At 34.0% G+C, this 17,308-nt stretch overlaps 1 protein-coding gene across 1 annotated transcript; it reads left to right on the top strand.

The window, feature by feature from the left end:
• The first annotated feature begins 3,281 nt into the window (after nt 1-3,281).
• Nucleotides 3,282-8,176, top strand: LOC142627720 (glycerophosphodiester phosphodiesterase GDPD1, chloroplastic-like). Its single transcript, XM_075801585.1, has 8 exons — nt 3,282-3,378; nt 3,502-3,698; nt 6,267-6,326; nt 6,413-6,493; nt 6,603-6,803; nt 6,878-6,973; nt 7,446-7,642; nt 7,939-8,176. The coding sequence occupies exons 1-8, from the start codon at nt 3,282-3,284 to the stop codon at nt 8,174-8,176; spliced, it is 1,167 nt and encodes a 388-aa protein (XP_075657700.1).
• The last annotated feature ends 9,132 nt before the right edge of the window (nt 8,177-17,308 follow it).

The raw sequence follows: 17,308 nt of genomic DNA, 5'->3' as shown, positions 1-17,308 counted from the left end.
CACACACAAACACAGTGCAGGAAATGGATTGGACTAATAAGGGAGTGAAAATCGGAAATGGGTAAGTAGAAAAATCACTGACCCCACTATCGGAATCGTGGCGAATCCGGACCAGCTCGTTCCTCTTGTGTGACCCAGCTACCAATCCCGCATTAGCTTCCATGTTGTTTGTTTCCTCAAAATGCTATATTTTTTTTGTTTTCAAAAATCAGAACATACAGACAGATCCGTAGAGTTGTGGATTTGAGAGAGAGCCAAAGGCTGTGAATTCTTCGCGCATTCAAGAAGCCATTTCTCTCTCTCTCTCTCTCTCTCTCTTCACTTTCTCAAAGTCTCAGTATTTATTTGTTTGCTCTCCACAGTCCACACATCTATCTAAGCTGTCTCTTTATCATTTTGGTTTTTATTTTAGAAACAAGTTTTTTTTAATTAAATTAGATTTAAGGTTTTTTTAAAAATTTAATTTCTGTTTTATATAAATTTTCTGACGTGGCTTTATTTAAAAAAATTAAAATGCTGACATGGCATTTAAATATGTCAAATAATCTTTTTTAATAATATTTAAATAGCCACGTCAAGACCACACGTCAAGAACAGGACATTCCGTTAGCCACGTAGGATTTCTCCGTTTCTAGCCTGACGGAAAGGACCATTTTAAAAACGATTTTCTTTTTTTAGGGATGACATTAGCAAAGAAATCAATTTTGGGACCAAAATGGGAATTGACCCAAAATGTAGGGACCAAAAGTACATTTTCGCCTTTAATTTTTTAGTGAATATAATACTTTTTATAAATTTTTAATTCCTTACAAAGAGAATGCATGTGGTCCAATAGTTTCAGTTTTGGACATGCTAATTCGCCACCTAAGAGCAAGTTCAAGTCTTGGCAAAAGCATATTTTCCAAGTTTCAAAACAATGCCATGTGCTAAATAATTTGCTACAATATCATCCTACTATTGGAATGGTACAGACATCAAAGCTAAGATGTTGTATTCTTATTTTATTAACTTTTCTCTCTCCTCCCCCAACACATCTCTACTCTCTCTAACCTTGTAGCTCTTTGTCTTGCCTAAGCCTCCATGACCAAGCTCAAAGAACTCAAAGCATATTTTCCAAGTTTCAATACAATGCCCATATGCTAAATAAATTTGGCATTTGCTACAGTATCATTCTACTATTAGAATTGTACGAATAACAATGCTAAAAAATTTTATTCTTATTTTATTAACTTTTCTCTCTCCTCCCTCAACACATCTCTACTCTCTCTAAACTTGTAGCTCTTTGTCTCACTTCCTCACCTTCAGACCTCTCCCTCAACTTAATCTCAACCCAAAAGAGCCAAACCCCTAAGAGTTGCCATCCCACCACCAAAGGTTTCTCGACGACAACATCATAAATGGTGGCCACCGCTACCACTCTCTTTTCTATCTCTCGCTATTTTTCTATTTCTCACACATTTTTCTATTTTGTTCTCTAATCTTTGACCAAAAGTACCTTCCCTTCGGTTTGGTTTCGTTGATTTGGGTTTAGGTCTATCTCTCTCTTTCTCCCCGTTTGCTTCTCTCTTCTCACCATCGAATCTCTCTCAATCGGCCAGTTGCTATTGCATTGGTTGTGTTGGTCATTGCAATTGCTATAGTAATGGTGTTTTTTGGTTGTTTTTGTGGGTTTTGTTTTGTGGTTGTAGGTTGATTTTGATGGGTTGTGATGGGCTGATTTTGGTGGGTTGCGGTGGTTGTACTTGTGGGATGATTTTGGAGATGGTTATGGCAACGGGTGGTGGTTGGGTTGATTTTGAGTTTTGGTTACAATAGTCAATGGTGGTTGGGTGGTGGTGGTAGCGGCGGCTATGAGTTTTGTATTTATTTATTTATTTTTATATTGTAGGAGTTTTTTTTAGGTTATTTTAATGTGTTATATATATTATTTTAATGTGATGTATGAAAAAATAAAATATGTGATGTAGATGAATTGTAAAATGGTGTGTTAAAATAGATAAAGTAATTTTTTAATGTGCCAAAATAACTTTTTTTTTTTTTAGCATAGCTAATGCTGATACTCTAATAGATAAAGATGGTGACATGAAATGAGATGTTGGGATGTTATCGTCAATATTTTTTCTTAAAGCAAAAAGGCTCCAAAATCGTGACCAAGAAAACCGACCCAAGGGCCGATTCCTGATTAACCTAGTCAAACCATCGGGTCAGGTTTCAAAACAATGGCCATAATAGATAAAGATGATGAGAAGGGATGTTTTTTTTTATTTTTGGCTAACATTGAAAGTTTGAAACTGCTAGTTACTACCAGATGATGGTAATAGGGAAGTTTTAAAAAAAATATTGGGTAAATTATCAAGGGGTTTTTTTTTCAATTAGTTATTTGTACGTGAGTTAGTGGTTGATGTGAATGGAAGAAATTGTTTGAAACTGAAACTCATGAATTTTAATATATATATATATATATATATATATATATATATATATTTCTTGAATTTGAATAATATGGGAGAGTGGGTCGCTTAGATATTTGAAAAGTAGTAATCCATTTGCTGCTATTTAAAACTTCTTAAGGTCACATGAGCTGTATTTGAGGGGATTTTAAAACACACAAAATATTTATCTCAAACAGAAAAAGCCTCGTAAATTCAAGAACTTTTTGTTACTTTTTATTATAGTAACTTAAGATTTTAACTTGTTTGTGTTTTTTTATTATAGTAAATTAAGATTTTAACTTGTTTGTGTTTTTTTTCATTTTAAATTATTTAATTAGAGTATTTTAGAGAATTTATTAATTTATGTGAGAATATTTTAGTATGTTTAAAAGTTAAACCAAAACAACGTAATCATGTTATTAACAATATAAATAAATAATGAGTAACCAAATTAACCCTCCCAAGAATGGAATATTTTGTTCAGGTCCCCAGTATTTTTGGTAGATAAAAAGTGTTTTTTTTTTTTGGGTGGGGCATTCCCTTTTCTATTTTTTGAGGAGAAGAAGTCTCTCTAGGTAAGTCCTTCTGCTAAATCAATTTAAAAATAAAAATAATTGGAATATTCTATTATTCTTTCCCAAAACCAAAAAATAACAATCTTGAAGATAAGCAATGGCACTGCTATATATCAAGTTTTGGGCTTTTAGGCTTAAGCCCATCCCTTCAATTTCAAATACCCGTCCTCGCCTTCTGTGACTGTTCTTTCTTCTTTCGCTCAACCTCAAAAATTTTTATGATCTCCTGTCTTTTTATTTCCAAAAAAAAAAAATTAAATCTTGAAGGTAAGTAATGGCCCTCAAAGCTGTCCATGTCTCTGACGTTCCCAATCTTGATCAAGTTCCAGACAACTCCACATTATCCTTATGCTCCACCAGGTTTTTCAAAGGTCACTGTTTAAATTAGAAACTTTTTCTTTTTCTTCTCTTCTTTTTTTTTTTTTTTTCTCTAACAGTTCAATTATATTAAGTTCTGGGTCTTAATGTGTTTTGGTTTGGTTGTGTTATTATAGGCGTTAATGATGTTGGTGATGATGAAGTAAAATTTGGCTATAATCTACCGAAATTCATGGTGATTGGACACAGAGGTAGTGGCATGAACATTTTGCAATCTTGTGACCCAAGAATGAAATCCATCCAAGAGAATTCCATCCTCTCTTTCCATGCAGCCTCAAAATTCCCTATTGATTTCATTGAATTCGACGTTCAGGTATTTCTTTTCTTTTCTTTTTTTTATCATAAATGTTCTTGTTTGGTTTCTGGGAAAAGAAAGGTGTGTTCAAGTTTCTGGGATGTTACCAGTCAATTCGGGTAAAATTCCAAGATTTTAGTTCTTTTTTTGTTTCCTACGCCTTACAAGATCGTTTCTGTCTGTCTCATTTCGCCGCGAACAAACTTGGATTTAGCATGGTCACGTGTGTGGACAGTTCCACGTGTCGCACGCCGTTTTTATAGGAGTTTTTACCATCATTTTCTTTTCTTTAAGTCCTTCAAATTCAAAATATTTTTATTTGATATTCAACCAATACCAAGGAATGATGAAAAAGTAAAAAGATCAAAGCGGAAGATAGAAAAATAGAATGATAAAAAAGAGTAAGGAGATTTAAGAGATTTTGAGTTCTCTAATTTATGTTTAGTTGGAAGGTGAGAGATAAAAGATAAAATTTGTATAAATTTATTTTTACGCTCTTATTATATATAGAGTAATTATTTTTATATAAATATTTCATAAAAAAAATAAATTATTGTTTTGGAATAAAATAAGCAACTCAAATCTAAAAAAAGAGTTCAACGTAAGGAGAAACCCCCTCCAAAAAAGAAAAAAACTTTATTGTAGCAAAGAGCCAAGAAATAGATTTTTTTTTTTTTTTAATGTGAAACTACATTGGGGGACGGGAAAGGATAGATAAGTAATTTTCATCAAACAACTTCTTCCTATTTTCTCTCCAATTTGGGAGGGCTGAAAAACTATAGGATCATGGAGAAAACAGATGGCTCTACCATTTTCTTTTTCCCAAAATCACTCCAACCAAACACTATGTTTACCCAAAATCTCTCCTATTTTCTTTTTACTATTTTTCATCTTCCATGGTTTCACTCCAACCAAACATAGTCTTAATATTGTAGTCATATTAATTTTTATTTTATTTTAAAAATAATCATTTTGGCTATGTTTGCGACTAATTAGATTGATAGAGAGAAAGACTTGGCCGTCCCAAGGCCTAGGCTTAAGGACCCACCTCTTCACAAAATAATTCTCATGTGTATAACTAGCCTCTGAGCACGCGCGTGAGTGCGTACTCAGAGGCTCTTCTTTATTTTGTAAATATTAATAATTTGCATCTATTATAATTTAGAATATTTTTTTATTTTTCAAACAAATAAAAATGATAAACTTTAGAGATAAGCAATAACTGTAATTTCTTTTTTGAATATGAACGGAAAAAATCCTAAATTTTAAAAGTTCTCTTTTTTAATTCAAAATAAAATTTGTTATTTGACATTTATGGCTCTATTTCTAAATGAAATTACCTTTCATTAATGAGGGTATTTTTGAACCACAAAAAAATCCAGTTGTAAGGGGGAAATCCTCTTATATATAATATAGATAGATAATATAATATTATAAAAATACTCAAATTTTTATGATAATAACTATTTTCTTTTTTTAAATGGTTGTGTATTGTTTTTCTCATTTGTAATGTTTATAAACTAATGTGTCACTAATCATAAACTAGTAAATCAAAATTTTATTAATTATTTTTAAAGTTCACCAATCACATTTATTGTCATGTTAATTTATAATGATCTATAATAAAATTTGTAGTAGTTTTAACATTTTTTTCCTATTTTTAATGATAAGGCCTCCAATACACTAGACTAATAGAACCTAACCTAATTGAAACTCTAAACTGTTTAAAAATAAAATACTGTAAATGTGCTAAATCATCAATGATAATTAACTTCTTCGGATAACTAGACACTTTAATTTTTATAAACCAATATCTTCTGCGGTAAATTGTCAACATTAGCCACTTTATGTCCCACGTAACCACACCAAATAATATCTATATCTATCTTAACACCAAAATATAAAATTGAATATTAGAATACAACTTTACTTAATCATGCATCGATAAAGTAAACTTTTATATAAAAAAATAATAAATTTTTATATCTTTTTGTTAAATTTTATGCTTGAATTATGTGATTTAATTTTATATATATATATATATATATATATATATATATATATATATATATATATATATATATATATAATTCATCAAATGAACCTTGGTTTGGTTTCGTAAAAAGACAACCTTGGTTTTGTAAGTAATAAATAATGTCTTTAATTAATATTTAAATATAAAAGCTCCGCATAAATTTATCATCTTAGGTCTCAAACTATATATATCAAGCTAGCTCTGAACAAAGAAATCCATTTTGTTGGTATTTAACGATTAGATCAGTTATGGAATTGGAAGAAATGACCGTTTTGAAAACAACATAATATTTGATGGACCAAAAACATCTCAAACTTAAAGTAATTAAAATGAAAACATGGGTCCAAATGTACAATCTAGTCTTCTCATATTGAGTGAGTGCATGTGTGAGTAATTTACGACTAGTATTTTGCACACTAATGTCCATTTGTTATCTGAATTTAGGGATACTAGCTAATTTGTTTACTTCTCTTACTTTCTTTGTGTTTCTTATACTATTGGGTGATGGAAGAAACCCTAGAGGAAACTGTAAACCAAACCTATTTTTGTAGGTGACTAAAGATGACTGCCCTGTCATTTTCCATGACAATTTCATCCTCACTGAAGACGAGGTTAGTTTTATTACTCAATACACACTCTCAGTCTCTCGTGTACTACACTCATCCCTTGTCTAATTCTAATTGCACCTTGCTTTTAGGGTCCCATTGTTGAGAGAAGAGTAACAGATCTCACTCTAGCTGAACTTCTTTGCTATGGACCTCAGAAAGAGCCTGGGAATGTAATTGTCATTGTTCAACATCTTCCTATATATGCTGCCTGGTTCTCTTCAAAACTATTAAATTTGTTTCTATATTATGTTCATTAGTTTGCTGTTATTGATAAAACAGGTCGGGAAGAATCTCTTAAGAAAAACCAAAGATGGTAGAATCTTTGAGTGGAGGGTTCAAAACGATGACCCTCTATGCACATTGCAAGAGGCGTTCGAGAAAGTAGAACATTCTATAGGTTTCAATATTGAATTGAAGTTCGATGATCATATGGTATATACAGAGGAAGAACTCACTCATGTTCTTCAAGCAATCATGAAGGTATTCCTCCTAAAATCTGGTTTTTGCGTTACATGTTGTTGGAAATAGTAATATAACTAAACTTTTTGAGACAGGTGGTAAACGAGTATGCCAATGATAGACCTATCATCTTTTCAAGCTTTCAACCAGATGCTGCACTGTTGATCAGAAACTTGCAGAACACCTACCCTGTAAGATCACTTTCTTCTCTTATTATATAGTGCTTTGTAGTCAAGACATGATTGAGGCTGAGGGGCAATATATGATGACAGCTATAAGTATAATCAAGTCCATGCTTTTTGTTCTACGTCTACCTTTTACTGACAAATCAAAAAGTCCATGCTTTGGGTGCATTTTATAAAATATGAAAATGAGATACTCCGTTTCTTGAAACATTATAAAATAGAGAGAGAGAGAGAGAGAGAGAACTGAAAACTGATTATTTCAAGAGAAAACTCAAGCAATGAATAAAAAATTTTAGTAGAAAAAATTTAAGCAAGGAATTCTTTTTCGTTTTCATTTTTTGGGTGGAAATGTTTTGAGTGATTTGAGCTCAAAGGGCTATTCTTTAGAAAGGTTCATTCCGTTATCCCAAAAAATATATAAAACATGATTTGAGTGGTTTGAGTTGATTAAAATATTTTTTTCCATATTATGATTCAGGTGTTCTTCCTCACTAATGGAGGATCCGAAATTTACATTGACATAAGAAGGAATTCCTTGGAAGAGGCCATTAGGGTGTGCTTAACCGGTAGCTTGCAAGGAATTGTGTCTGAAGTCAGAGCTATCATTAGAAATCCAGGAACAGTGACTAGAATTAAAGATTCCAAGCTTTGCCTCATAACTTACGGCCAATTGAAGTAAGCTATGTTTTTTAAACGACTTTGTCTATCCTTTTAGAACTGTGATCAATTTTGGCCAATAAACTAATCAAACACTACTATAAACTATTACACCACTTTTTTGCCACAATTGTGATGTGATAGAGTGTTGTGATGTGATAGAAGGTAAGTGATGAAGAAAAAATAGTAAATTCATGTGCATGTGATAGAGAGTTACTCATAGTTTACCACGTCAGAATTGTGACAAAAAATTATGGATAATTTGTGGTCCACTGTTTCGCCAATATACTAATGAGACACAAGTGCATTTGCAGCAACCTGCCAGAGGTAGCATGCATGCAACATCATATGGGTGTTGACGGAGTGATTGTTGACCTAGTTAAAGAAATCACAGAGGCAATTTCTAATTACATCAAACCAGCTAAGGACTATGATGAAGATAGCTTATTTGTAGAGGAAGCAGAGAAGCAAGTGACAACAAAGCCCCGATTCACGCAGCATGAACTCTCTTTGCTGCTTCTGAAAATTTCACCTGAGTTGATACAATCTTGAAAGCAATAATACATACTATATATAGTGTATCTCACAAAGATGAAACGTTCTCCAAATATTATATTGTCCTCCCCTCCCTCATTGAGAAATTCTGTATAGAGATTGTCATCTCATGCTTAATTTTGCAACGACCACTGTCTCTAGTCTTTTACTACCAGTTGTAGTTTAATTGTCCAAATCCTCAAATGATCGTAGGTTGTGAGGTAGTACTGTTAGGAGTCTCTCTAGAAGTTGTAAATATGAAGCTTTGATTTGTAATTTTGTAAGAAAAAAGAATGATACAGATACAAGTCTTTCTCAAGTCTTTTAGTCGTTAACAAAATCATAAACTGTGCACCCCATGAATCATTTAACTGCATTCAAACTCAGGTCGAAGGGAAAAAAAAAAAAAAAAAGCTCTCAAACTATATCAGAGAAGCCTAGGAGCACGAGCAACTCAAGTTAATCAATTCACTTTGCCACTCCAACTGCTTCTCCGAATCCCAACACCATCTTCTACTGTCTATAGCTTGAAACTGCGCCCCCAACTAGCGTACCTGCAATGTTCTTATTGCCAGCTTTGCTCGTTTTCACGACCCAACGAAGCTCATAGAATTGGTGATTTGAGAAATACCCAAAAGGTATTTGATGAATTAGATGAGAACAAGGCAATGCCCAATTCCCTGACATATATTGTATTATTGGGTAGCCGTCTTTAGGAAAGGGAGTTGATGTGCAGACTTTGGGAAAAGAAGAGTGATGAAGAGGAGCTGTTTACGAGAAACGGATTGATTCCATGGGCTATTCTGACCACTGGTTTGGCTGCTGGCTTCATGGTCCCGCCCTTGAAGACCACCATCAACGATTTGGTTCGCAATCACCAAGCCCTCCAACCCAGCTTAATGGCATAAGAAGGGAGTTCATTGAAAACATTATCTACTAAGCTCATACATGAAAAATGATACCGCTTGTGTCCAGTATTTTTTCGCATTAGACATGCGCTAAGATGCGGAAACATGTGTCCAATAAAATGTGGAATCGTTTCTAAAACTAAATACATATCTAGATGGTACCATGGTTAGTACAAAAAGACACTAAACACAAACTTCATTATGAAAATTGCCTCACGACAAACCCAGGTATTTGGTTCATAAACTAAAGCATTGAAATCATCATGCAATTTAAGAACGTCGACCTCCCACTAAGGCGTGGGAACCACCAAAACCCTCACTCACAATGCTTGTCTTCCCTAAAATGTGTCTATACATTTCCAACTCTCAAGACATCAAAGATTGCGGCATAAATTTTGGCTGTTGACCCATCAATTCTAAAATTTTGAATGGCCGCATGCAGCCAAAAAAATAAATGATGGGAACAACCAGAAGGTCCCATTGATGGACCCGAAATTCCATTATCTCCCACAATAGTTTGGCACTCATGCAGATTCAGATTCACAAGAATTATATCCACATAAAAATACCCTTCATGGTGGGATCCACAGCTTCATGATTAATAGACTCGGAAAAGGTGCTCAAGGTCAAGTATCAAAGATCGCACTTTGGGCTTAAAGGCAACTCAGTTAGTTTTCAAGAGGACAAATTTCCTAGTAAAAAAAAAAAAAAAAACTTTATAGGTAGCAACTGATTGATGGAACTTGATTAAAGAGACTCGCCTTAAATAGCCTTAAATTTTTGCTTATTCTCTAAATGCACCCACAAGAGACTGTGTATGAATTACTTATACAGTTATACATGTGCAATGTAGGATAAATAGTTAGTTGGGGCTTTTTTTTTTTCTATACTATTATTTAAGGAGCTTCTCCTGTTTAGATTCTTTATTTTTTAGTTCAAAAATTCCCCTATACCCCTATGTTTAAGTAGAGATAAAACTACAGGACAATCTAGTAAAAATGCAGCTCTAACTCCCACTAAAACTTTGTCTAAAAAAATATGACTACTTTCCTGTTAATTTTCAAATTACTTTATCTACTTATAAATTAAATTTTCAAAATAAAAATTATATATTTAAAATATAAAAAACATAATTTTTTTTTCTACAAAATAAGACTACTAAAAAAAAGTTTCATCTCCTGTTAATTTTTAAATTACTTTATTTACTTATAAATTAAATTTCAAAATATAAATTATATACATATAAAAAAAATACATTTTTTTCTACAAAGTAGAACCACTAAAAAAAAAACCTAATTACAAGCACTTTGCGCTGTAACAGGCTACCTTTAGTCTAATGCAAGTAAGCCAAGTAAGATAAGCATCACACATTTTGGGCTCAAACTTTACTGAAGGCCCAATCCATAATGCTAGATGAATTGGCATCGACAAGCAAATAGCCCAACCTTTAGCCAACCAAGCACGAAATAGATGAAACAAAAGTCAAGGCTACTTACTACTGTAAACCAAATGGAGCAAACAATTTACTAAATCTCGAAGCCTAAAACTTGTCTTTTTTAACTTTCAAGAGCTTATAACCTAGGCTTGAACTCGAGCAATTATTTCCACTTTTCACAATGTGATCCAAGCCCACTGGAACTATGGAGTTACGGTTTAGAGGGCAAGATATTATTTTTCTTACCTGTTTTAACTTTTGAGTTTATTGGAAAATTTTGTAAATGGGACCGGGGTGCTTGCAAAGCTAAAATAAGCTCAAAAGCAGTGTGCTATGAAAAAGGCCATTGGCACGAGAGACATGTTTGCATCTGTTGGATGTAAGCTGTCACCCATAACCTCAACTTTACATTAAATGCTAGACTAATCACAATTATTGCTTGTTTCCAAGAACTCCCAAAACTACTATAGGGAATAAAATTAAATCAAACAAAAAATAATAAAACAACTCTTAACATGAACATGAACTTGAACTCAACACACCTAGCCCCATTTTTCACTAATTTCCTCAAGTCAAAACTTCTATATTTGACATTCAACCCTTAACTAAGGATTAATCATAATATAGATTGTTGATTCATAGTTAGTTTGTCTCTTTCATTTTTTTTCTCCTCTTTGTTGATAGTCATCGGTGGGTAATTATCAGCCTATTACTTGAACCCTCTCTTTGCTGACATGCTAATTAGGTAATGTTAGGGACACACCAATAGGATCTTTGCCTATAACATTGACATGAGTAGTGGGCTAAACTCCCCCAACTTGAAGTGGGGCTAGAAGACAAGCCAACTGAAATCCTACACATGTCAAGATTGGGACCTAATAGCTACTTATACAACCTTCATTCGGGGATGAATTCTAGTACTTGAGTAAATATGATTAGCAGCATTAATTATGTTTTTTTTCAAAATTAGCATGTATACTTGCATTAGTCCGTTTCATCTATAGTTTTTATTTTTCGAGTAATGCTAGGAATACAACAAAAAAACCACAACAATTTCACAACTTTTTAAATTTGCATGCCAACTCATACACTAGCCCATTACAATCTCCAATTAAATATTTTTTTTTAATTTTTTAATGATTTTTTATACTAATTTGAGAATGTTGTGTTTTTTATTGTGTCCGTAGCATTATTTTCTTTCTTTTTCATTATTGAATGGTGTTTTTTTTTTCTTTCTTTCTTTTTTTCTTTACATTAAAGGTGAAATTCTCCTCCAAAATAAAAAACGTTAAAGGTACAATTTTCCCTAGAAATGAATTTTACTTTAGTGCTATAACAATCAGCCTTATTAATATGCTTCATCCAAGAACCCTTTAGCAGCAAGAATAAAGTATAAAGACGATGAAATTTGCTTGTAAGAGTCGAATCTGTACCTTGTAAGTTTCGTAGAACAAGAGTTGAAGACCCATCTTTATATAAGTGACGGCATCAAGCGGGCCACTTGGATCACATGCCCAAAGGCACCAATCTTTTGTTGTTTTTTGATGGGCTTTGTAAGGAAGTTTCTTTGAAGTGTGCAAAGCTTGGCTTGAGATTCGAAACATTGAAAGCAACTTTTCTAGTTTGGCAGTTCAAAACAGCAAATACAGAGGAAAAGTACGTTACATGTACGATTATACGTAAAAGTATTAAATCAGGGACATTGGACAAGTCACTTAAACAAGAGCTTATGATGTTAATAGGAGCTTGGAGTTCGTATACATCAATTGTTGCACTCAATCAGGTATTTTCACCACAGAGAAAGAAAAAAAAATATTTGAAATTCCAGCTGATTGTAGTTGAGTGGAATTTTCTCATACATGTTTCACTGAACAACACAAACAGTATTACTGTATTTGGGCCATTTATTATATATTAGCATTTTCTGTAGCTTATATTAGCATTTAGTGTGGCATGGTAGAGTTATATAACTGTCTTTCACACATATGTTAACATGTACTTTTTTACATGCGTACCTAAACTAATATTCACTGAAAAAGAAAATAAAAGTGCAATTTCCAGTAAATTTTGTTGGGTTTAGCAAGTTGCTGGGGCGTGTCCGACATGCAGCCAAATGGGTGTGGAACCCTATGTTACAACTTACAACCTTTCAATCACGGGTCTGATTCGAGCTTTACGTACTCAATTTGAATTAGGCAAGAGGAGTAAATGCCGGCGTACGTCTCTCCTCCGAAAAAAATATACAACCGAAACAAGATATTTTTTTTTTTTTGATAAGAGAACAAATAGATACAAAGAAGAGTCTCAATTTATGCACATTTATTATTTTGCCATACAACTTTTTTGGTTACCTTATTTTAATTTTTTATTTTTATGAATACAACTTTTTTTATTATAAATAGAATTCATCTTATTAAATTCGATTCGCTTCATGATTATCGTTCTTTACCTTATTTTAATATTTTTTTATGAATACAACTTTTTTTTTATAGATAAAATTTATCCTATTGAATTTGCTTCATGATTATCGTTCTTTATTATTAAACCAAAATATCAATAAAGACAAAAGATTTTCAATTGAACTTATGATGAATCCAACAAATTTTTTTAGTAAATAGGGGAACTTCCATAAACTAAAGAACAGATACAATTATAATACAAAAGACACATAGCATTCATAGAACACTCTGGAAGCATCCAAATTTAAGCAAAAGTAAAACATCTGACGGGTTCCAAAAAAATAACAAAATTCTAGTAAAGGTTTACATTACGTTTGCAAGTGCATCAGCACACTTCTTAACTACTCAATAGCAATGCTAAATTTTAACCATGGAAATGTCTTTAAGTCCTTCACTACAATTAGCTACAATAGCATCATTAGTGTTAGTAGGATCATATGCCTGGCTTATGAGATTAATGACAAGTGTGTATTTGGATACCACTTATTTTGCTAAAAACTGAAAATAATAAAAAAATTTATTTTTCGATTACTGTTCATTAATGAAATCACTGTACATTTGCCTAATTGCACTGTTCATGTCCCATGAACAGTACAAGAGGCGCTGGATTTAAAAAAAAAAAACGCAAACGCAGGAATTATAATTCCTATCCAAACGCGTTTCATCAAGCACAAACGACACTACTAAAAGATTAAGGGATAGGCACAGCCTAATACCATCTCTCAACTCCTAAAGTTCAGCTACCATACTTGCAATTATGCCAATGTCTCAAGCATAACCTCTGACCCAAGCTCCACTAGAATTTGTAATCGAATCTCCAGCCCTAACACGACTTAAGTTACCCATGGACGACCCGTCCAAATTTATTTTGAACCAATTCCAGGGAGGCAAGGACCATTTGTCAAGAATGGTTGATTGGGCTAGAAAGGCTCTGGTATTACTGCCAAGGACGGCATACTCTGTTGCTTGCACCAAGACAATAGATCTCAAATCACACTAGGGTTGAACATTATTGAAACCCACTTTGTTCCTATAAAGCCAAAGGTTCCAAATGCTTAGCAGAAAAATGATCTTCCAAGAAATATCAACTGACCTGTGTGTCACAGGGTCAATTTTTCTTTTAAATTTTCTGTCTATGATGCCACTAAGTTCCTTACTTTGTCTCAGCCAATTCACCACTCACACACACTGCAGGAACACTCAAAACAGTATTATTAAGGGAATTCACATACACACATAGCACACACAATATTTACAGGGCACCAACCCAACCTTAATTACTCAATATTCAATTACAAAGGAAGCTTGGAGAATACACACGAAATTCTCTAAGGCAAATACACACTCTGCTGTTGACAACCCCAACAGCCTAGACTATATGCACAAAAATAACTATCACGGCAGAACTACCAAGTAACTGCCCCCTGTCCAAGACTTGCTGTCACATGTGGTCTAACTTAGGACACTTCCAACTAATGCTGTCTTGGTCTGCTCTCCACGTTTCCAGCCTCTACATAGCAAGTTTGAACATCCAGCAAGCTAGGAATTGCTTGGTAATTGTTGTTGCACACTCTGCACATGCCAGCCCATCACTCAACACATCATGAGGCCTCTGCCCATGCTCCAGCAACCCACACATGATTATCTCATCACGTTTTAGAGGCTTGGCCCCTGCCCAAGCCATTCTCATCAGCATCATAGCCCACATAATATGTCTATATGCAGCCCACCAAGTAACCGCTATCAACCCACTCACACAAGTCCATGCATTCTGCCAACACCAACCAGCCCAATGCCTTGCACAGCTTAACACCATCACAGCAGCTCAGCACTACATTGCACACTAGCCACCAAGCCCACACACAAAGCAACCCAGCCAAGCCACCATGCCATACACCATCACCTAGGGTCAGCACCACCTGCTGCTACCCATCATCACCAAGACCATCTCTGCCCATCATGGCTCACCACTGCCAAGGCCTTAAGGTATCATGTGGAGCAAGGTGCCTCCACATGCTTCCCCTCCTCATGCTCATCATTCTAAATGCAGTAGGGAGACTGGGCTTGTCCCCCTCAAAGAGCACTTAGGAGCTTCACTAGATAGACATGAGGAGTCATTAGTGTCTTGAGAAAATATTGAGCCAAGTGACTGGCCTGATGTTGTCCAAGCACTCTAATTCCCCATGCCATGATCAGTAACTTGCAAAGCTCCTAACACTGTGGCATGTTAAGATGTAGCAGTTAAGTCTTAGCCAATCCACCAAATTTGTACCATATAACACATTTTGTTGTAAAGGGAAAGGAAAAGAATTCTAAAAGCTCCTAGCAAAAGGGAAACCTCTTAATAAATGAACAATAGATTCTAAATAATCATTACAAAAAGTGCAGAGATTAGGAAGGTTAAAGCCCCTAGATGTAAGGATCGATCTAACTGGAATACTGAGGTGACAGCACTGCCACAAGAAGCATCTCTTTGGTGATAACATAACTTTCCACACCAATTCACCCTTGAAAGAGTTATTAGTAACATTACCAATCAACAAGGGCCAATATGTAGGCCTCCTTAAGATTAAAAGATCCATTTGCAACTAAAGACCATGAAATACGATCTTCACTGTGAGCTAAAAAAAATCAGGGTAGCTTTGATTTCTAGCAACAAGTCATTTAGAAAGATAAAAGAACAACTACCCCAATTTAACCCTTTAAATGAGACAACATCCTTTAGTAGGAGGGATTCCTCCCACTTATTTAAGGGGCCAGCAAGCAGACTTCTTAAAGGACCTCTATCAAGCCACTTATCAAACCAAAAGGAGAGCATACTATCTTTCCTAGCAATCCATAGTATTACCTGAATAAAAACATTTTTACCTTTCTGCAAAATTTCTCAGGTTTTTTTAACAAGCATGATTCTTGAAACTAGGATTTGTCCCTCTCCATTGATTTGTGTATTTATTCGATAGCACCCTACCCCAAAGAGTTTTTTTTTTCTTTGTGGAATTAGCTAAGAGAAAAGTGTTCTTAGCCTCTACTGCCAACATATCGAAAGCATCATCCTTCTTTGGTTTAGAAATCTTCTTCCAACTAATAAGGTGGAGCTTTTTCTTACTATCTGATGATCCCCATAAAACTTTTTAGTTCAACCGATCTACATTATGGAGGATTTTAGATAGGTGGGCAAAGCATTGCATAACATAATTAGAAATGGTAGACGTAACTGATTGAGTAAGGATCAATCTCCCAATGAATGAGAAGAGATGATCTTTCCAACCTACTAGGCGATTTTGGACTTTTTCCACAATAAAATTAAAATCTTGAGGAGAGGAAGCTTGCTTTCTATGATGCACCGACACAGACACGAACACGGCGATACAGTAATTTTTGAAAAATAAGAACACAACACAGCGTGGACACGACAATTAAATAATTAATTAAATTTTATATTTAGGCATATTTTTTTAATATTTTTAGACATAAAATACGTTTATGTCTAGAATTTAAATTATGTAAGAACTACAAATAAGTAAACTAACACCCAAAGTAGTACAATTATACACATAATATGTTTAGAGTACAAACCAAAAGTTTAAATAGGCTACATTCAACATCAAACTAAAAACATAAAAGGAAACCAAGCTTTAAACTTTCAAGATTACCATAGAACAACAAGTTTAATATCAAACTAAAAACATAAAAGGATAACAAGTTTTAAACTTTCAAGATTATCACAAAACAACAACATCATCGTCATCAACACAGTCATCATTCTCAACAAGACTTATCTCCATCTCTGGCTCATCTAGTGTGAGATAAGCAATCTCAAGCAACCCAGGTCCTCCAAATGGTTCATTCCAAGTATCTCCACCAATGTCCCACTTCTTAGAATTTCCTTTAGGGTACTCTTCCCTCCTCCTTGAAAGAAGTCAAATATTAGAATGTACAAACACTAAATCTTCAGCACGTTTAGGAGTAATTCTATTCCCCCTCATACAATGGATGAAGCCATATGTACTCCAATTTCTCTCAACACATGATGATGAGCAAGGTTGTCCAAGAAGCTTTAGAGCTAAAGTTTAAAGCATTGGTAACCTGGACCCATAATTTGACCACCAAAGCATTGGATCCAAGATCCACCTATCATCCATGTTATCATCATCATAATCCCCAATTCCTAAAAACAAACCAAACTCCATAGTAACATTCTTCTTATCATCAAGGTCAGGAAAGAATCTTTTGAGGCACTTTTTTCTCTCCACAGAAAGTTCAGCATTCTTATGTGGCGCAACATAGCCTCTGACTTCCTCAATCCATTGATTAGTATAATACCTAGTTAAAAGAAAATTATAAATGC

Source organism: Castanea sativa, chromosome 3, assembly GCF_040712315.1.
Source record: "Castanea sativa cultivar Marrone di Chiusa Pesio chromosome 3, ASM4071231v1".
Taxonomy (NCBI): Eukaryota; Viridiplantae; Streptophyta; class Magnoliopsida; order Fagales; family Fagaceae; genus Castanea; species Castanea sativa.
Note: the sequence above shows the minus strand (reverse complement) of the source record. Positions and strands in the feature narration are given on the sequence as shown.

Excerpts from the sequence above, each read along its gene's own strand:
- LOC142627720 (XM_075801585.1), top strand. The coding sequence starts at position 3,282 with ATGGCCCTCAAAGCTGTCCATGTCTCTGACGTTCCCAATCTTGATCAA. Across the intron at positions 6,327-6,412 it reads TCATCCTCACTGAAGACGAG|GGTCCCATTGTTGAGAGAAG; the intron begins GTTAGTTTTATT and ends CCTTGCTTTTAG. Across the intron at positions 6,804-6,877 it reads TTCTTCAAGCAATCATGAAG|GTGGTAAACGAGTATGCCAA; the intron begins GTATTCCTCCTA and ends TTTTTGAGACAG.